This window comes from Rhopilema esculentum, chromosome 11 (genome assembly GCF_057945365.1).
Source record: "Rhopilema esculentum isolate cy_ngs chromosome 11, ASM5794536v1, whole genome shotgun sequence".
NCBI lineage: Eukaryota > Metazoa > Cnidaria > Scyphozoa > Rhizostomeae > Rhizostomatidae > Rhopilema > Rhopilema esculentum.
The window spans coordinates 2,488,195-2,510,154 of record NC_142825.1 but is presented as its reverse complement, the minus strand read 5'-3'; the positions used below and the strand labels follow the sequence as shown (position 1 = coordinate 2,510,154).

Below are 21,960 nucleotides of genomic sequence, written 5' to 3'. Positions count from 1 at the left end.
GAAGATAACTGCATTATCTGCAATTCAACAGCGGCATCAAAAAACAACAGCAGCATCAAGAATATGATAGAGGCATCAATCATACGACAACAGCATCAAGGAAACAACTGCAGCATAAAGAGAACAGGATAAGCTGCTACGAATACAACAGCAACATTGAGGAAACAACAGAAGAATCAGAAATGCAGTGGCATTATCATAAAAAGCAGGAGCATAAAAAAACGGCAGCAACTAAAATACAACAGCAGCACCAAGAACGTAGCAGAAGCTTAAATAATACCGAGGTAGCATCAAGCAAGCAACAGTAGCATGAACTTGTTTTCTTAGTACTAAAAAATCTAGAGCTAATCAATTCTCTGCTGGATATAAAAACTTGGTAAAATTTGCAAGAACAATTTTAAATGCTATTTTCGGTTACAGAAATGAAACAGTTGTGATTGATGGGAAGAATATTCTTCTTGTGAAGAACTTTGAAGTTCCACAGGAAACAGTTCTCGGACGACTTTTATTTTTAATATTCACTTTTGGCTTCAAATAATAGTTGAATCGATGTTATGGTTCACACATCATTATATGGTCGGCATATGTATGATCAAGCTACAAGAGGACAGCAATATTTTGCGCAATGATTAAAACTTGTTTTTAATTGCCCTGACTCCTCCCTGGAAGTAGGTGTGTTAATGAAAAAGCCATTGGCTAAATTCTCAGACATTGTCTCCTACTTTAGACTTAGAGTATTTCCACCAAAGGGTGTGAATTTTTCAGCTTTTAATCCTATGATCAAGATTTGGAATTGCGGTTTTCTAGCTTCTACCCTGGGAGTGGATAAGTCATTCTTCATATCAGAACAAATGACAGAGATAACACAAAGCTTAGAAATAAAGCAATCGTAGAGTTTTCATTTTATCAATACGAAGATTTTGCTATTAACATATGTTCAATTCGAAAGAGTAAAAGAAACTTATTGACAATGATATATATCTATACATTTATATGTATATACAATACTTTGATAAGTAACAACATTAGTAAAAACAAAGACAGTAGCATTGGCTGCAGGGAAAAAATCAATGCAGTGAGGATCAGGACACTCTTTGAAGAAGATGAAGGTCAGTGGAATTATAATAGAAACATTAAACAGCGGGGGAAGGAAATTTAATATCAGCACAAAATATAGATGGGATAAAAATTAACAACTAAGTAATCAGAGGAGTAGGAACAGACGGAGGAGAGTTAGAGATTCTAAAGCTACTAGAAAATGTAATGTTAACAGAGCTTTTAGGACGACTAGAGAATTGAGAACATAGAACAATCAAAAGTACATTCAATTAAATAGGTTTTTTAGAGGGCTGGTGATGATACAATCAAAATTCACAACAACACTGACACAAAATGATTTTAAACAATGACAACGTAACAAAGTAACCGTTCAGTCTTCTTGATCAAAATCTCACTTTCTGTTTTATTTCAGATAAAAACTAAAACATTAGACGAAGAAAAAAAAACGAAAACTCGGTATTAAGAACTTAAGGTAAAGAAACGGTTTCCCGAATTGAGCTTCTTTACTGAAAATTCCTGGCAAATTCTGTTCCTGGACAAGTTCTGATGGAAACCCGACTGTCTCATGTGAGCGCAAAAGGAGGCTTATTTCTAAAAATGTTAGGAAATAGCATTTTTGTGAAGGGATTTTAGGATGTTCAGGTCTATTAAAGACAAAATGGGGGTTTCTGAACAGGAGACAATCATGATGACAAAACAGCGTTATGTGTCGTCATGGTGTTTGGCAAGAGCATATTAACAAAATCGATAAGTTTACAGAAAAATGACGAGGTGGGAACTGATAAATGAATCATGCAAGTTGCAAAAAGCTGTACTATTTTAAAAGTTCAGTGACAATTATTAAAAGCGTCGAATCTTGTTAAATAGGCCTTCCCTATATATAGGATGTCAATCGTATTGGGAGTGATGACTGTAGTTCCATGTGATATTGAAAGCCGGTTGTACTCAGACTGCTAGAGACAGAACCTGTTTTTAAATCGGTACTAGGTGAGTTCATGTGCTCAGTCCCAGGCCAACCAACACATTGCAGCACGAAAATCAAGACTCAGCATATATAGTGGTACTCTCTACTTTTCAACACGACTCGAAGTCTTACGGCTTAATATCTTTCGCTCATCAACAAAAGTTAAAAAGACTGTCTGAAATAATTGTAAAGAAAATCAACCCATGAACTTTTACGAAATCTGAGGAAAACTGCTTCTAAAATTGAAGGCCTAAAGAAGAATTTGATAAAGATCAGTATAAACCACACTAAGTATAATAAACCAGTACAAAACAACCTTAAATTTTGCCAAGAAACATACTTATTTCAACACTCTTCCAAGTCAAAATAAACACCAGTAAACCGCATGCTTGAAGAACATTGGGGTCAGCACGACTGACAATAAAAAATTTTACTGTCTTTGTAAAGATTATATGATGATGTGACACAATATTTAGAAAATTTCCGCATTGGTGTTTAGTTGCTATGAATCATTTGTCTCTGTTCTTTTTCGCGCATGGAATACTAGCATTTACAATTACAAAACTTCACATATCAAATAATAGTTCATTTAAAATCTTTACTGGAGTTCAAAGCCGTGTTGAATACCGAGAAGGAATCAAGAGGATTTTTGATCTACATGCAAAATAAAACTATTTAAATATGATTTTACTTTGAATTAAATTACAAAGAATATCGGCACAAATATCTCGTGTGGCGAATCATGAAAATGTCCAAACTCACAAAAGATTTGTTTACCTCGTGGAAGCACATCTGTGAAATAAGAGAGTTGCTAGCTAATACCATTAAGACATGCCATTCCATAAACTACAAATCATTTTAAAAAATTTCAGAAACAAACTTCAAATTTTCTTTTCCTGTCAGTAAAATTAAAATAGATCCCTTTCAACATTGAACAATGAAATATACTTGTTACATTTTTGCATCTCGCACTGTAAAATTTATCTTCTTTCAAATGGAATGATTAATGTGTTTTGTAAATAAAAAAACATACTGAAAATTAAAGTTTCTTGTAGTATGATGTCACACTGCGAATGAAAAGTCAGAAATTTCACAGCTGTGATCAATTAACACGTTAAATTGTAGAATAGCTTACAAAACATCTCAGTTTTTCCTTTATAGCTGCATTTCCAAAGGGCCTGTTTTCTTGATGGCAAACATTCTAATATCGTGATAATAGCCGAATTTCTTCTATCTGGATAAAGCAATACTGAATAACCCACAGATTCTTACAAAGCTTTCAAAAAAGATGGATAAATACTTAGGAACTAGAAATAAAACTTTGTGAATACATACAGATCATAAATGAGTATCATCAGAGCACTCATCGTCGGAATCTCCGAATGAAATTAAGTTTTTAGGCTAAAAGGAAAGCATGGAGAAGAATGCTGTTATAATGTTAAGCACAAAAACCGCGTTAATGTTTAATTGAAATAGAAATTAGCTAATCAATAGCTAAAGTTACATGAAGGACTCTCCGACAACATTATTTCCCCCTCATTATTCATTAAAGGTATGTTATTATATGATAAATATAAGGTAACGATAAACTAAGAAAAGTAAAGAATAAGGCTAAACAAAAAATAGTTTTGACTTTGCCTACAAATAAAGGTAAAAGAGATAAAAGGACAATTGAGATAAAAACGTGATGACGTCATAAGAACTTTGAAATATGTCCATACCATCTGGACGAACATCATTGTATAGTCCTATATATGATACAACAGTCGCATCTAAATTACATAACCGATAGTGCCAGAAACACACACCGACTTTACCAATCATATAACTGTAATTTGATCTTGAAATTCAACTCTGATAACCACGTAAAAACTACAGTAATCCTAAAAGAAGACTTCGGTCCTGAAAAGAGTCAGATCTCAGCCAATTTGGGGAACACTTACAATTGAATTTGCATATAAAAAGGTATTCTACAATGCTCGGTCCAATAGTATGGTCCAGATTTATTTATTGTGAAAACGTATTCTTATGTTGTCATCACATTTTAGCACTACATTTTAACGCTATAAGAAAGTAAACATAAAAGCTTAAATATACGTGACGATTCATTGAAGAACATGAGCAGGTGAAGAGAATCTAGATAAATACACTGTTTACTTAATTGGTTTTTATTATAAAATTTAGATGAAAACAATGACCAACTGCCCCGATTGATGTAGATCACAAAAACATTGAAATTGATTTTTCTTGTACTTTTTAAACCCTAAAAAATTAGCATCTGCTGAGGTGAATATTAAATTAACTGTACAAAGTAATAGATAAGCACTCACGTGACTCGGTTTAAGACCTTTCTGAATGGCCTCTGAAATATTTCTACACCACAGTGCAGAATTCGACGCCGACCCAGCGACAAACCTGTATACATTAACTGCAAGAGAGAAAAGTAACTTTTAAAGTGCTCATTATAAAAGAACAGAGGATTTAGTGAGCAAAAGGACACAAAAGCAGATTGCATGTGGGTACACTTGTCATGGGCCAAAATAAGCTGCGGTATTTCCTAATCTCAAAACGGTGATGCGCCATCATATTGGGAAACATGTTCACAAGAGTAAATGAAAACTACCCCTGGAACCCCATTTTACCCCTAAAAAGTTTCCCTAAGCTAAGAATTTTAAGAACGAGTAGAGCAATGTCAAATAACATCATAAACAATAATTTCTAAAAATCCTATAATATATTTTTCGTAATCACAATGATAACATCTGAAAGAACACTTCGGGAGACGTCTAAATACGCAAATTAGCTGAGTCATGGCCAACCATGAGGCTCTTGAAAAGGTTAAGCCTATCTTGGCTCTGTCCATTAGCTTTTGAACCAAGAACATGGAGGTGACAGTGTTCAAAAGGTTTTATTTTAGCCTATCTCAGATAGACCCAACTATCTTTTTAGCATTTAAACAAATTTATACTTTCTTTCAGATGACTTGTTTCAAGTTAGAAAGCGTTTCAAGTATCAAGTTTAAGGCGAAAAAAGGCAGCAAACTGCATTTTTAAGACATTACATCCATTATCATCCACCAATTGGAACACCCCAGGGGTTGAGCTTCCATTGAATGAAACTACACTCCAGCCGTAAAGTGACATCACTTTGTGCGGATCGACTCGGAACTAAAAGAAAAAGATTGATGAATTGCTACTGGATGATGTCATCAAGGACTATTCTATTACACGCGTATGCTCCTGAAACAGCGTTTAGGTATTTAAAATGCAGTGAATCGTCAGAAAAGGAGAGCCTATACCAAAAGATAAGATTTTCGTTAATGAAGCGACTTTTCATTCTGCTAAAGGTATTGAACCATGACAAAATGAGAAGAGAGGTGTACCAAAACACACCGGAAATAGATAACCCAATACAGAGAATGCTTTTTCAAGGTGCTTTCCAGAAAGTCTTCCACGTCTCAGAAAATAGTCAATAAAATCTTGACCCAATTACCGAAAGCAAAAGAAAGAAACAAATCAAAACATTTTGCATAAAACATCCGCTACTCACGTTTTCCCGGTCATGCCCTCCGAAGGTACGGTATTTTGGTAGAAAATATACCAAGCAGGACCCAGTGAGTCCCACCCAATATCGATTCCAACGCGCTACCTGTATGGGGACAATGTTTTGTTATGATAAGCAGGCAGGCATGCCTTTTGGATAATCCTATAACATTTGCTATTAGTTTCAAATAGTGAGCCAAACGAAAATATTCTACCTTGTCGATCAACAGAAAATCCAAACTCAAAAGACGGTAAGTAAACAAAGAATCTGTCACATGAGAAACTTATTTGACTAGATATATAAGACAAGATATCGTTGAGAGGGTCGTTAATTCTCTAATTCCTTTCAGCTTTAACAAGGATTGTGAAGTCCAATACGGTACCACTTGGCAATATATTCACTTTAAATTGTAACTACAGAAACCCACTAAGTGATCCTTTTGAAGAAGCTCGCACCGATGTCACACTGAGACTAGCATTTGAATTTTCAAATAAAAGTCGGATTAGCAAATAATCTAGTCGACTTGGCAAAAAGGCTTTTTACTTAACATGGATAAACTGTTTTCAGTAAGAAGTCTTTTGGTATTTTCTAAAGAAAGGTTTTGCATAAAACTATTGCGATGATTTCTTGCTAATAGTTTATAGTCTGGAAGTGCTAATGAATTTCTAAAGCGTATCTATAGATAGATTTTCCCTGAAATTATTTATCCCGAGGCAAACGGATGGTTTATTTCTAACATGAAATTGAAAATGGAATCCGGAAATACAAGTAAAACAACAATTTAGCAACAATGTTACGAGTAAAACATTTCAGTTGAGCCAAAAAATTGTGCATACTGTTTCTAAAAATTATGCCAAGAAAGTTTTACGTGCTCAGATGAATTTCTTACGCTTTAGGTTAAATTGATAAATTTATTGTCGTGCAAATCTAAATATCTTGTACTTCAATACCAACTTTGAAGGAAAAGACGAACCAGATTTTATTCTCTTTAAGAGATTTTCACTGACAATTCTCACAAAAGAAATTCTGACAAAGAGAGGCTTTAGAAAAACTATTTTAAACCACGACGCAACGGAAATACATACCCGCGGTTTTTGGCCATGTTTCAGATACGTTTTCCGTTTTAGAAATCCTGAAATTAATTAAACGTTACATGCACAACGATATAGTGATGAAATAAAGCTTAAGAATATTAGCTTGGCTGTTCTGGTGCAAAATAACATACAGTCAAGCAAGCATAAAGATTTAGCTTGACATCGAGTTGATAGAGTTTCTTAAATCTTTCTTAAGATTTGCTGTCAAATCATCCCCACACAGTTTCTTGGTAATTGAAACGTTTAAGCAAATTATTTGGCAGCCAAATTGACAATGCCTTTTTGCACCGCCCCTAGAAAACCTCATTTTTTAAAAAAACGCTAGAAATGCCATGTGATTCTTTTTGTTTTCTTACTGATTGGGAACAAGGAATAAACCATACCAAATAAACATTGTGATGTTTTTGGTAATTAAACTGATGAGCATAGCTAAACTGCCTTTGACCCAAAACATTGCTTCCAGTATGGGGTAGAGGGGGAGGGAGGGGAGATAAATCTTACTGATGAAGAGTCAGCAAAGAATCTTTTATTTCAGTTTCTTTCTTTGTCCCCGCTACCTTTGCCTGACTTGTGTTGTACCCTTCATAGACAGGCGTATTTGGATCAGAAAATCACCATTATAGTAGAATATATAAAGAATATAAAATGGGGGTAGATGTGACATTTGTTTAACAGAACCGAAGCATACATAGGGATGGACTTAACATTGTACATTGTATACATAGGGAGAAAAAAAAAAGAAAACTGACCTTGTAGTTTAAAGTAAGTATCTGGTATATGTGGAGTTAATTCGTCACCACTTCCACATTCGAAACTAAAATTGCAAATAATTTGATTAGAATAGAAACCAAGTAAAAAAATTACATTTAACAACTTTAAGCAAACACAAACGTCACTGATATAGATGCAAAATGACTGTTCTTGCTGCACATTTTCTGCATCAAGAGATACAACTTATTACCTTAAATGAAGTCAAGTAAGAAGATCTCCTAGCAGAAGAGAAAGAAGATCGATTTTTAGCGAATTTGAAATTCAATACAACTTTCTAGCAATACAACTAATAATGTAGCCATTCAAACAACCTCCCTCCTTGCTACATTCTGATATTCATTTCCAAACTCCAAAATTTCTTTCTTCCTCTTTCTTTCCTCTTTCATTATACCAATCTGTCGTTCAATCTCTTATTCTTATTAACTTTCAACAACATTCAATTCTTTATATCTTAATCTGTTTCTACTTAACACCTTACCTTTTCATTTTTCTTCAGTTTAAATTCATCATAGAAAAAAATACTACTTTCTGTGCTTTCATAATTATATAAGTAATCTAAGCTTTTCGTCTGACACTTTTCATTCCGTTTCGATCCACAACTGGGTATATATATTTCCTAGCGTAGAGTTTTCCATCTATGTTCTAACGTTTTAAACTTTGAAGAGTGTTAGACGAAATACTTAAGTTTACTCAAATGTTTGCCTTTTTAAAAGCCATTTTCAAGTTTTGTACCACCAAAAGATTGTTTTTATAATCATCCTCTTAGAAAAAGTTAGCAACAAACTCTAGGTATGTAGACTGCATGTAGCCACACAATAAAGATTCGATAAAAGACGTCAAGCACACCTTTGCTTGACAGGGTGGGTCTCGTGTTCTTCATGATCAAGGCCTGAATCGAAACTCATCGTTGCTGAAATAAGATCAGTTAGTTGCATTAATACGTGGAACTCTAGTTATGATATCAAGATTACAAACTCTTTAAAAAATAACAGGATTTTAAACATTATGTTTTAAGTTAAGTCAAAGAACTGCCTAGATAAATTCTAAGTTTTGCTGTTGTTACCTGAAGTATACTATCAAACAGTTCTACAGCTGAGAAAGTGGTCGAATTGAACAAAAATTTGCTGACAACTGTTTTAGGGGGAGGCCTATTCGAAAGGGTGCTAAATCTAATGGTTTTACGATTCTTTCATATTTAATGATACAAATTTAAACGTTTTAAAAATATGATTTTGTGACGTCATCTATTCAACAATATATCATGTGTTGCGGGTGGCGTCACAAAATGCTGCCAAAAATAGAAACTCACAATGTAGTTCACCACTGCTGTCGTCAATAAGACTGTCGTCAAGGAGATGGCGGGAAGTGAAACTCGCCGGTGAAACCGACCTAGAGGAAAACCCAAATAAATCGAGATTTATCATACAAACGGAAGTATAGGAACTAATTAGGTAATTTAACTTAGCATAAAAAAAAACAATGAATTCAATATAGCCTAAAAATTGCGCGGTTTTCAATTGTGCAGTGGGTTTGAAACTTTATTCATTCAGGGGAAACAGAAAAAAAACTAGAAACCATACAACCGGTTATCGAAAATTCTCAAAATAGCTAGCAATGCCAATATAAAAAAGAAATTACCTCGGATGAAGAGGATCTGAAGGAATGCGTACGGGAACGTTCCTGCAAAGTACGTCAGAGGCATCATTTGACGGGGGGATTCAAGGAATATTTGCCTGTACCTCAAATATTTGTTGTCTGTATAATTCTTATACTTCAAGCATGAAGACACTTTATCTAACGACTTAATAATTTCATTGCAATCAGCAATCATACAGATGAAATTAATCAACTTTGTCAGTTTTGCAAGAAAAGCTAAGAGAAAATAAAGTTACAAAGAAGTAGAGTTGTGTTGAGATATCTACCTGTGGTTGAATGCATTGAAGGATGTTGAAAAGAACGCACTGCAAAGAAACATTGTCACGTGATGAAAACCTTCTTTTGATTAAGGGAGAATATGGCATTTTGGATCGAGTCTAATGTGGCAAAAAAGGTGCGTCCAGCCTCAGCCGTACCTGATAAAACACACACCTGGGGCTTGGAATCATTAGTTTCAAGAAGGAGAGAAATTGAACCATAACATTGAGAAATTCCATTTCTTGTTAGGGCTTGGTTCATTGGAAGAAATGAAAAAATAACTCTTGAAAGTGTTTTCTATCTGAAAAAACTTTGGGTGGCAAACAAAACAGTGATAATCCAACTCGTATCATTAACAAGAAAGCAATATGCCATTTATCCGAGACAAAAGACAAATAGGATAAAGCATTTGCAATTCCCCCCCCCCCCCCCATGCCCTCAGGAGCCCCCTTCCACCTTCCACGAATAAACAGAGGCGAAAAAGCAACAAAACAATCAGTAGCCATTGCAGTCAAACAAAATACAGTTAAGGTAGGTTACTGTCAACAAGGAAACGCGTTAAAAAAGATGAAAGAACATAACGAAAGCATGCAAACCTGTTCCCTAAGCTTCGAGTCTTTCTATGGCTTGGTGCGAAATTCCTCCCTAGGGATGCAGTACTCTGCATTGGCACTGGAAGCATCCTGCTTGCCTTCAGTGATACCGATGGTGAAATGCCGGGCTGTGCGCTACCAACATCGCCAGCTAATGATGCTGTAAACAAAAAGAGAGGATACGATGACGCTGCAGTCAGCAAAATAGAGTCATAATTGCATTGTTAAAGCACTCTTTTTTCTCTGTATTCACTATTTGCACCGGCCACTTGCCCTAGCGAATCTCACAGCAATTGGCTTTGCTTACCCCCAAACTATGATGTCCAGTAGTTCGGGATTAGAAAAAGCTTTATTTCGTAAATCGAAGGTTTGAGTTTTGTTGCCACAATCAAAAACAGCAACTTTAAGGGAAGCAAGATTGATAGGTATTGCGAATAATTTTCACTGGGGCAGATAACAAGTTAACTTTGTTTTGCTACAAAGCCTATAAAAAACGACGAAATTCGGCCTCACTGAAATTTGTTATCCATAATGGTGTCTTTTCTTGCCTCCAAACATGGGGCATAAACATTGCCTCGGTTGCATTAACACTTCATCCTGCTGTCTCGTTGTGAATCAGTAACAACGACATTCTGAACGGAAAAGTGATGGGAAAAAGAGGTACAAAGAGAAGGCCTCAGCGGGTGGGTGATATTTGAGAAACCTTTTGCACATTAATAAAAGCACAAGCCAAAATAATTGAAATGTCAACTTTAGGTTAAGATTCAAAATTTTACAATGGCTGTAATGAAGAAAAAAATACCACTATCGGGTGATGCAAACTTGCTCCGGCGTTCACTGCGACGAGTCGGCTCTGGGGTGACTGCGTTGGGTTCTATTTTTAAAGATAATCTACAAATAAAAAAAATGTTAAACAGGGCTGCGAAAATAAAGAGTAACAGATTTGTGTATCTAAAAAGTATGTAGTTGAAGTTTCTAATTGAATATATACATAGATACCTAACTATTCTTAATCTTGGGCAGATTATTTGAAACTTTAAAAAGATTATTACTAGCATAATAATATTATTTCTCTTACTTGTAATTGTCATCTTCCATAAACTTCTGAAGTTCTTCTATGTATTTAACAGACATCAAGTATTTTTGTATATGAGGCTTTTCCGGTAGAAAATCTGAAAAGTGTAGCATTGCATCAGATTTCTGTATGATTTTTATGACATTAATTTTATAGATGATACGAAAGATTTATGCCAAATAATTAGCAACAAAAGCATTCCGAGATGGCATCAAAAGCAGAAACAGCGCAGTTTTACATTGCTTTACGCACTTAGCAAGACTTACATCTAGCTGCATATAGTAAACAATCGAGAGGAAAAACGACGTGCTTGACTGGCCAACGGTTACCTCCTCAGTTAAAACCCACCTAAAAATTTAGCGGTTCAAAAGACATTTTACGCTTTTAGATTGTCAACAACCTCTAAAAAGATTGTTTGATTCTTGGATTCTTAAAGATCCGAGTTGTTATCATAAATGACATATTGAGTTAAAAAGCACATTATATCGTTAAAAACCTATTTGATTCTCGGCACTCACCATAACTAGATTGTTGAAAATCTGCTAAAATTCGTATGATTGCGTTCATCTGCAATGTGAAACAACTTTTAAAATATTCTCGCAGAGACAACGTCATGGGATGATATGCAACATAAATATTTGCTAATTTTGTTCAGTCAGCACCATGAAATACCTCTAAATGTGCAAAATCAGGCAAGTGTATTACGAAATGGCAGAGACATGGTCAAATGTGTATTGGCTCTTTCCCCATCAAACCTGTCTGTTTTTTGGTCTCTGTTCATAACTTTATGAGCAGAGCCAAAATAACAGTGATTCGTTAGCAAACTTCAAATCTTTCATTAGCCATATCTCAACCGATTTTAGACATATTTGGCCAATTTCGCGTTTTTGAAAGTATTTCATGGTGATCTTTTACGCTATATGGTTAAAATTCAAAAATTCGAAAAATAGATTTTTGATGACGTCACACTTTAGAACTCTATAACGAAAATGTATCTGACACTCCTCAGGGCATTAAAAGCCAAATAATGTTTTTACTAATCTGTGACAGTCAACCTTTTAAGAGCCAAATACAGAAAGGGAACCTTATGCTTTGATATCTTACAGATACAAAAAGACTCGAATGAAAAGACGACCTTGCTTCGCCAATTAACTTCGTCAATTAACTTGGCGTTATTCTAACAATATATGATCAAATAATATTGGCATGAAACGAAATAGGTTTACCTTGTTACTTCGTGTTGTGTCTAGGCCACCCGTTGATGGGTGAATAGTGTTTATGTACGTCAGGTCGGTGAGGTACATTCCTGAAACAATAAAATATCAGCCGTGCCTATATAAGATCAAAGGCAATCTAGCCTATAAAAAGCAAAGGCACAAAGGGAATACCATTCCCAGGCTCGATTTACTAACAGGCACATTTAAAGGCTTCCGTCACTTCCATCGCTTAAGAGATTATCGTAAAGACAGTATTGAAAAGTAATCGCAAAAATATTAGAGGCAGACTGAAGAAGATAGTGGTCACTGACAACATTAAACGCTCAATGCGATTATTTTCCAGCTAAGATTAACTAACACTGAATAACTTTCTAATAAAGCGTGCTTTCATCAAAAAAGACCAAAATAAGACATAGCAATAATTGGACAAAAGTACATACCAAGATAAGGAATACATGGTAATCTAGCAGTCTCCAGAAAAGATCGGAGTTTGAACCTGAATATAAAGGGGACAGTCAGCTCCAAAAAAAATTGGGAAAATGAAGAACCAGGGAACGATGTGTGACATATATGCATACATACAAGCATTTAAAACGTGACATCAAAAATCAAAAGCTTGATTGTTCAGAAGAGCAAGAAAATCCTATATCATTAACAGCAGTTTTCAATATGAAAAGGAATCAAAACATCAAAGAATTTTATCAAAGACAAAATAGAAATAATTCATGCAAATAAATTGACACTAAACCTGTTTTCTTCTTCGGAAACTAAGTCGTTCAGCTTGTCGAGTTTGTCTTTATCTTTTCTTGGAACAAGCTTAAAGGAGGCCAAGCCAGAAATGAGAACCCAAACTTCAAATTTAACATAATATAACACAGAATGCAGGTCTGTCGGGCCACGTTTACACTCCAGTCCTTTGGCAACGTTATCTTTTCAATTAGCTTTAGAGAATGTTCCCTGTCGCAAAAGTCCGTACTCAATTAAAAACTTGGCAGAAATGAAAAGTTGCTCACATTACTGAAACGATGTTACGCGACATTCTTCTGCTTGCGTTATCAACATATGCGAGTTCGACCCACGTATATTATCGCAAACATATGCGAGTTCGACCCACGTATACTCATACACATTTTGATCGTTTTGAACAAACGATCAAATTAGTGTCAACCACGGATTTTCAAGTTCAACTTGCAAAAGCAAAAATCTAGTAATGCGTAGAAATGTGCTCAGCATAAAAGAAAAAAGCAGACTGAGCAAAGGATAAGGTAGAACTTATAATGAAAACTTGACTCACATTCCATGTCCGAATGAGGCGGTAAATAGGAGCACTCTGAAGGCCAGAGACAACGGCTTTCAAAGAGTGGAGGTTGCTCAATTCGAGTAGCCTCTGGAAAAAAAGAGATCAAGATGTCACTTAATTGAAACAAGAATATAGCTGAGAAATACTGAAAATCACTCAATGGCCTTAGTAAGAGCATCACCAATAAATTTCATAATCTCTTACGTCATAAAACATAACGTCACATGTAGAAATTCTATGGCATAACTGTGTTACCAAGATAACAACACCGTTTCTAAAAAGAACTCCTTTACTGTAAGTCTTTGGATAAGACCCTGGGCGCTTATTTCTTTGCAAAAAATACTTTCAGCTGGGGGCTTATTTGAGAGAAGGGTTTATTAAAAATAGGAGACATATTTAGCAGCAACCTGGTCAGTATGCTTATAAGTGCAGATATGTTTGGATATACCTATTGCTGTCAAGACATATCTCAGCCAATAGAAGTTTAATCGAGGGTGGAGACTTATTTCACGAAAATTATTGGGGCTTATTTGAGGAGGGGGCGTATTTGAGGTGGGGGGGCATATTCAAAGGCAGGGGCTTATTTGAGAATTTGGGGTATTAAAGTTGATGCTTAGCAACAAACTTGAATCGCAAACAATATGATGAATTCTACAGAGTTCAAAGGTCTTTTCAGCAAACAAAGCATTTCACATGGAAGTAGCTGGAACTGAGAGTTTTCTTTAAATTTTTCCAGTAAATGCAGTCAAAGTAATCTAGTAGACCAATGACTTACTCTTGATACTCTAATAAAATAAGAAATTATTTCAGCTCTTTGTTTTGTTGTATTAGCATTTAGAATTTCCCTTGTCACCCAGAAGCTAACCTACAATAAGAAATTGATCCTTCAATAAAAATGTAAATATGCATACTTTTCTGGGCTTTCAGCTATCTGAAAATTGGCAAAAAGACTAGCACTTGAGAAACAGAAACAGAAATAGAAATAGGAAAAGAAACCAGAAAAAGAAACTGAAAATAGAAAAAGAAACAGAAACCACAAGTAGAAACCAGAAACAGAAACCAGAAAGAGAAACCAGAAAGAGAAACCAACCAACCTTGCACAAAACAACCTTGAAATCAACAAACAGGAACATCCTCACAGCAGAATTAAACATTTCATAAAATTTATTTGATAAAAACTCACACAAATATTTAAAAATTTAAGGTGTTGGATGTTTAAGACTACAGGGCAGTTACGCCAGATATGTGTTCGTTCAGAACCACATAAGTCTACTGCTAAAAAAAGAGAACAGGCTTTAGCTTTTAAAAAATTTTGATAATGCTTCAATTTTAAAATGTTTATGTATGGTTATTGGAAACCTTTTTTTAAATACCAGGATACTTACATGGTTGAATCTTCTTGTAAAGTTGACAACATTTGGAGTTATTTCAAATTTTTTCTTTGTGTTCCAAGAGCAACACGAGAGTTCCTGGTGGATGGAAAAAGAAAAAATTAAGAACCCCAAACGGTTTACCAAAAACATTAGCCAAACAAATATACTTTCAAAACAAAATGATCCATATTTTGAAAACCAAGGAGGGTGTAATGAAGTGACAGTAAAAAACGTTGCAAGCAAAGATCAATCCAAAATTAATACTAGCAGATTATTTTGAAAAAGTTGCCCCACATAAAATCCATGCAAACTGCCAAAATTTGTCGATCCTCTTAATTAAATTGTCAATGTCACCTTTCAAAACCCAGTACCAAAACTGCAACTTGTCCCAAAGGCATTTGTGAGGTTTGAAGCGGACATTTGAGAATAAATTTTGCTTGCATGTAAAACAAATATAACTTTGCATGCAGTTCATGAAGGAATAAAATCCTACATTAACTTTGTTGGCTTCAACCAACACAGCTATCCTATTCCTAGCTTCTAGGTTCTATTGTCCTACCTTGATAAATATTTCTGAAGAGAAATCTTTAAATTAACCTTTTCACGCAATCATAACTTGTAGATTACTCAAATCAAAGCCTGGGATGATAATCCTCTTTTACGGCGGTTTTTCAGAATTTTTTAATGGAAAGAGCAAAACATTTCAAGATTACAAATGGCAATCTAAATTGTGGCAGGGTGTTACAGAATCTTTGATTTAATCTTGTTACAACAAGCATTGAAATACTTTTGAGCTAAGTTGAAAGAGCTTTCTCAATTCAATAGGAATCTAGTTGGAATTCAGGCTCTAGACTTCTGTAAATTAAAGTCAGATTTGTGCATATGGTTACTTTAATCCTTTAAATGGAATTCAAATTTACATTTATTGAGCTTTGTCGCAGGTTTCAATTGGAATTTTCACATTACTTGCCCTTAGACTCACTTTCAATACATTGAAGCAAATTTTTAAGCCAACTAAGGTTCTTAGGATAAGAGCTTTAAGTGGTACAATCTAATAGATTTAGAAACCTTTACAAATTGAGCCAACAGGAAAAGTTAAATTGAATTTTAATTCTTAATGAATTAAACACAGTACAAAATGAACAGTTTGAGTTTGATGCAATCAAAAGTCTTTATGCCTACAAACTTTGGGAAAAACGACAACAAATCAACATTTTATACAAAAAAGGCAGAATAAATGGATACCTCTGCTTCAATTGCTTTAAACAGAGGGGCATCTATGAGTGTCAGTTGGTTCTGAAATTAAGATAACAAAACATATTTCAAATGAAACATTGAAAAATATTGTTGTTCAATTTAACAAAAAACTTTCGAGTGATTCACAGCTCAACTTCTACCATATATGATATCTCAGGGCCATTGAAGAAAATTTCAAAAGTTTCAAAAGTCTTCAATTACATGTTTGATCGCAATAAAGATTTTTAACTGAAAACTATCTTCATCTTTATTGATCTGTTTTTAGAAAGGCTTATATTCAAAAACAAATACGAAAACAAAGCCTTTAATTCTTGACATATTAATTTAACACTTAAGAAATTTAACACTTAACCTTTTGTGTAATTGGCTCTGACAGATAAGATACTTTATTAGAAAATTTCAGAAATACAAGGAAGTCAAAGGTACAAATCATTATTGCTGTCTACAAAACATGCATGATAAGAAAAGATGTTATGGAGTAAGATCAATGGATCATGCCTGGCTTTAGGTTTAATGTTTTGTGCACATTGCCAAGGCCTTGTAAGGAGAGGCACTTGAGCTCGATCAAGCCGCAGCAAATGCCTAGAAAGTTCTAGGAGCTTGAGTGATGGAACACCTATCAGATAGTTCCTATCTGTTCATGCTGTCTAAAAACTAAATATGAAAACCAAATTTTGTTATTGATGATATTTTTGATGATAGTTTTGTCAAGTGTATGAATTTTGCTCCTCGCAAGGCCTGATTGTCAGTTACCAAATGGTATCTAGATGCCGTTGGGACATGAAGAAGATATTAATCTGCCAAAATAAGTTTTCATATCACAGTAAAAAAATTAACAAGCTTCCTGACATACAGCTATTTCTTCAGGGTTAACTTTCAAGACATCAAACACGATAGCATCATAGTCTTTTGTTGGCTGATCCTGAAGGATGAAAACAACAAGGGGCTAATTGAAGGGCTTTAAATATTAATATTCTTATGTTTTTACAGAACAGAGATCCTAAAAAGATTATGAAACTCAGATTCGTTTCTGAATTCACTGTGCAAGCTGCATCTAATTTGCAAAGATAAATTTCTGATAAAACAGAAATTAATCACACACAAAATTAAGGAAACATTTTGTCGGTAAAGAGATTAAGATTTTTTGAAATAGTGTAAAAAAGAACATAGGGATTTGCCTGCAATGCTCCTCCATGTTTCTTTTAAAACAAAAATTCACACAAAATATTTTGCATTGATACTTTGATAAGCACAAAAATCTTGCATTTCATTATTATATCAATAACAGCAAACCAGCTTTTAATGCCAATAAGAGAGAGATGAGAATTAAAACTGCAATTATGAACAGACCTCTCCATCTTGATCAAATTCAGCAGTCACAGCTTTATTAGTAGATACAATTGTGCTGCTGTACAAGGACATGCCACATTCAACCTGAAAAATACGGGAAAACAACTTACCATCTACTAAAAGAAGGCAATAAGAAATGTAGTAATTGACTACTTAATGAAAAAGCATGCATTAGCAAGACAGAGCAGGATCAATTAAAGATGATGAAGCAAAAAATTATCATGATAAGCATACCCTGCATATTAACAGTCTTTGCATATGAAATAGTTGCTACTTTTTTTTAAATCTAGAGACTTTAACTTCATTGAAATTTCAACATGTTAATCAAAAAAGGAATTACAGAATAACTCAGCCAGATGAAGAGAAAAGAACAAATAATTTTGCATTTTAAATCACAAATGACACTAAATTACCTTCTTCATTAGCTGTAGACAAATGTAACATCCTTTAAATGCATTTTATGAGCCAAGCCCAAATTGCATCATTTAAATTGTCTGGAATCTAAAGTACAATAATAAAAATGTAAATTTATCTACAGAATGATTGTTAATCAATTTTTGATCAGCCAAACAAGTCTAATGTTTTTGTAGAAGACATGATAATTTTTCCCTCAATGCTTGCATAATATTTATGAAATCCTATCTGTTAAATATATACTGTGGATTTACTCTGTAGTCATGCTTTAGAATTACTGTGGCATCACTAGATATCATTGTGGACAAAAATATTAAGGCAATAAAAGTTTATATATCCCCATTCAATTCGAAAATAATTTCTCCTCCTCCTCTTTTCAATGTTGAATGCATTTTTTGAAGCACAAATGACAGAACTACAATTTTGTCCAGGACTGTAGTTAAGCCCGGCACCACACACCATTCTAAAAGTGGGTGGGCTGAAAAGGGCGTGGCCAAGAACTTTTGAGGTTACGCCCTTTAGAACGCCGGAAAACACCCCTTTTAGAAAATAATTGCTTCTTTCCACTTATTTTTTATAAACAGTCTATTTCAGAGAAGATAACAATTACTATAAAGAAAGATTTAACAAGATGGGACACCAAGAAAATGAACAAAAATGGGTTCCTAGTCAAGACAAACTGCTACTACTACTTGGGATCCAAAAGCGTAAGCTTTCCAAGGTTGTGTTAGAGTAAACTTTCTGAAAATTTCTAACTTATTATTGCAAAAAAGTGGGGGGGCTATAGCCCATGCTAGCCCAATGGCTGTGTGATAGAACTACAATTTTGTCCAGGACTGTAGTAAGATGTTGGCAAACCATCAGACCATCCACAACTGGTATTGGTGAGGTTGCAACTAGCAATAAAAGCAAACAGAAAAAGTGTGTCAAAACCTTTTGAGGCCACTGCATGTTTCATAAGAAAATTAAAAAAAAATTTCTTTGTAACTTATTGCATATTTTTCATATTGAAATTACAAAAATTAGGTTACTCTATTTGTTGAGTTGTTGTTGACAGTGGTGTATTTTTTCTAACATGGGCTATTTCCCCAAAAATTTACCTTTATCTTTGCTTAAAACAGAAAATAGTAACCCTGCCATGACAATAGCATTCTTTTAATATCAGATCCTCTGAGGAGTGTCTTTCTTCATAGAAACAAAACAATTAGATAGTTATGTTTTAACCACAATTTATTTTCAAAAAGAACATGAAACCACCTTTCTTTGTAGCTACACAGTATGTATAATAAATTCTTCCTTTTCCAGAGTAATTATCCATTGTTTAAATTCACTTACAAGCCATATGAAATAATATGAGAGGCACTCCTCAAAAAGGCAATAACACCATGTGAGAAACTCAAAGTTCAGAATTGAGCAATAAGTAAAGTTTTTGCTTAGGTTGAGAAACAACCCACTGTCTACATTGAGCAAACTAATTTCGAAAGTTTTTTGAATATATAAACTGCTATGTAAGTAAGTCAAAACCAGCCCTAGTATAACGAATTTAAAAGTAGAGTGTAAATTATATCATATTTTTCAAGTGATAAGTACTGCCATTCGAAAATATTTTTCTTTTGCACTATGAATTATTTTAAGAAAAAAGGAATTTCGTTTTAAATCTTCGATATTTTGTAAAGGTTTAAGCCATGAGAAAATTTAATTTTGCATAATTCTTTGCCAAACTTAATTCACGGGTAATATTTACAGAAATAAATTATTCAGGACTTGCAGCTTCTTTTTTAGTCCTGTTAAAGAAATGCGTTAACTTTGGAGTAAATCGCTATTTAAAAACTTATTATGTTGGAAGCGTGAACAAATTACAAATCGACCCTGATTTAGCAAATTCTGCTTTGCAGGGTGCGTGTTTAAGATGAATGCAATATATTAAGAGAACAGTTTAACAGAGAGGCTTTATTGCTAATATGAGCCTAATGGCGATAAATTAATTGTACAGGGGCCAAACATGGCTGAAACTGCCTGAACACGCGCCTTATCGTATGATTTTGATTGAATGAAGGCTAAGGGGCAAACTTTCTCTGTGGAATAATAAAAACAGACAGTCGCCGCTGGCAGCCCTGTTCCTACGGTAATCTGAGCTCATTCTCAGTGAAAAAAATGTACAATAGTGGCGGTGAACGACAATGTATGGTTACAAAACAAAGCTTCGATGCTCATTCAAACTATAGCAATATAACTGAAGAGCTTAAATTAACTTACCATTTAGAGAAAGCAAAGTAAACTACGAGGTTGTCGTTCCACCTCCTCTTTCCACCTGATGAGTAAGCCCTGAACCACTACAACAACGTTCTTCCGCCAGCGGCCTCCTTTGTGCAGAGGGAAGATGACTGTTATAAGCGGGTTGTCTCATTTCTCGAGTCTGTACTAAATGGGGTGGGTAGAAATCTCAAAAATTATAAGACAGGCACCGCAGAGCAGGGAAGCCAGAGACAGGCACCCCACTTTTTGCAAAAAATGCCAAATATTAAATATCAAACTACCATAAAAGCCTCTTTTTATACGGTTTTAGCCCCCCACCTTTTTTAGACCCCCCACTTTTCTCAACGCTCCGCGAAACCTGTAAGAAGTTGGGTGCATGGCAAACAGACGATTAAACTTGGAAATATAGGTGATAGAAACAAGACGTTGATTGCTAAAAATAGCCAAAAAACATATTCATAAGAAAATAAAAACAATTTTGGAATTCAATTGTCATCATTTTTCATTCTTTCTCGGTTTTTCTTTGTTATTGTTGCTCTTTACGCTACGATGAGCTTCGTTGCATACGCCTTGGAGTTTCTAAACATAACAGGGTTTGAAATAATTAACGGGGAATTTGGAATAAGGATTTCATGGACGGACTTTTGCAAATGATTTAGTGGAGGGCGTTTATTCGGGACTCGAGGATGGCAGGATATAAAATTTAGGATGTAAACTAGCCGAATAGGTTAGGCCTGGGGAGGTACATGACTACCTAAAGTTATATGGAGATTCAATAAATAAATGAATGATAACAAATATAGACGAATATTTACCGAATGAACACTTTGACAATTACAACTTTGCTGTTTCATTTTATCTATTTTTCATATGCATGTTTGAAGTTGATTTATCTGTGAGGGTTGCCTTTCGTCAGCATAAGCTGAGTTTAAAGGGCTCCCTCCGATAAAGAATAATTAAAACTTTTTTTATAATATGTTTAACATAATTTACAATATCTAATTCGTTTAAAGTAAGTTAAAAGCTATTCATTGAATTTAAAAACCCTATAAACAATGTTTAACGGTTATGCACAGCTAACTGATCGCAGATTTTACAATTAAAAGAAAGATAATGTCGTCTTAAACCATACAGAAAGAATGCCTCCTTTGGAAGAACACGTCAATGGTCACCTGTCAACAAGACGTTCTAGCAAAGGGGCATTGATATTTAGCCCAAAAGGGACAATTTCTCCCAGAATATCTCGCCTGGTCCTACGTATCTTGCCGTACAGGCATTGAGAAGCCAGCTCAATTGATGACCTGAATCTCCCAAAAGTTACAATTCTCCTAGGCTTCCATCCTAACCCGTCTGAGGTGTGACTGGGATATCGAAGCTGCTATTCGTCGTTATTCTAGCGGTACGGTTTCGATATTTTTCCAATTGCTTGATTTCACTTAAGCCACAACAGCCCCAGACAGCACAATAGTTACCTGTGTACAGAGCTTGCAATGTTTCTTTAGGCAGAAAAATTTGCTTTCAGAAAACCGATTACGATGGAACTAAAAACCCAGCAGTCAAATCTACGTTCATTTATTCTTCTTAATCCAACGAGCACTCAATTTGCTTCGAGCTATTTTTTTGCGTTTTTCAGTTTCAAGTAATCCTTTTGACGTTTGAAATGAAGGCTCGTTGCTTTTTAGACAGCTGCCTTCTTATAGGATAGTTATTTAGCGTTATATTTAGCCGATTCAGATCACATGGACACGCATGATACCAAGTCATGTGAAGAAGGCCAAGT

The 21,960-nt window shown here is 34.7% G+C and overlaps 1 protein-coding gene across 3 annotated transcripts; it reads right to left on the bottom strand.

The window, feature by feature from the left end:
- Positions 1–890: 890 nt before the first annotated feature.
- Positions 891–20,307, bottom strand: LOC135693418 (ras-specific guanine nucleotide-releasing factor RalGPS2-like). Of its 3 annotated transcripts, XM_089111293.1 has the most exons (27): positions 20,181–20,306; positions 17,924–18,011; positions 17,511–17,594; positions 17,014–17,082; positions 16,149–16,199; positions 14,916–14,999; positions 14,306–14,395; positions 13,525–13,617; positions 12,979–13,046; positions 12,671–12,726; positions 12,240–12,319; positions 11,532–11,580; positions 11,017–11,110; positions 10,741–10,829; positions 9,942–10,098; positions 9,354–9,392; positions 9,070–9,111; positions 8,741–8,820; positions 8,278–8,341; positions 7,410–7,474; positions 6,652–6,698; positions 5,573–5,671; positions 5,085–5,190; positions 4,354–4,451; positions 3,359–3,424; positions 2,801–2,815; positions 891–2,273 (listed from the first exon to the last, which is right to left on the bottom strand). In XM_089111293.1, exons 2-25 carry the CDS (start codon positions 17,930–17,932, stop codon positions 3,362–3,364), a joined length of 1,776 nt encoding a protein of 591 aa, XP_088967419.1. In that variant the 5' UTR covers positions 17,933–18,011; positions 20,181–20,306; the 3' UTR covers positions 891–2,273; positions 2,801–2,815; positions 3,359–3,361. The 3 variants fall into 3 exon arrangements, with proteins under 3 accessions (XP_088967419.1, XP_088967418.1, XP_088967420.1); XM_089111292.1 differs by having other exon boundaries at positions 891–2,815; XM_089111294.1 differs by lacking the exon at positions 9,070–9,111 and having other exon boundaries at positions 891–2,815; positions 20,181–20,307.
- Between the last annotated feature and the right edge of the window lie 1,653 nt (positions 20,308–21,960).

Bases quoted from the DNA above. Each gene is read 5' to 3' on its own strand.
- LOC135693418 (XM_089111292.1), bottom strand. The intron at 11,111-11,531 runs GTGAGTGCCGAG...TACACTTTTCAG, and splicing joins TTTTCAACAATCTAGTTATG to ATTTTCTACCGGAAAAGCCT. The intron at 5,672-6,651 runs GTATGTATTTCC...GTCCCCATACAG, and splicing joins AACATGGCCAAAAACCGCGG to GTAGCGCGTTGGAATCGATA.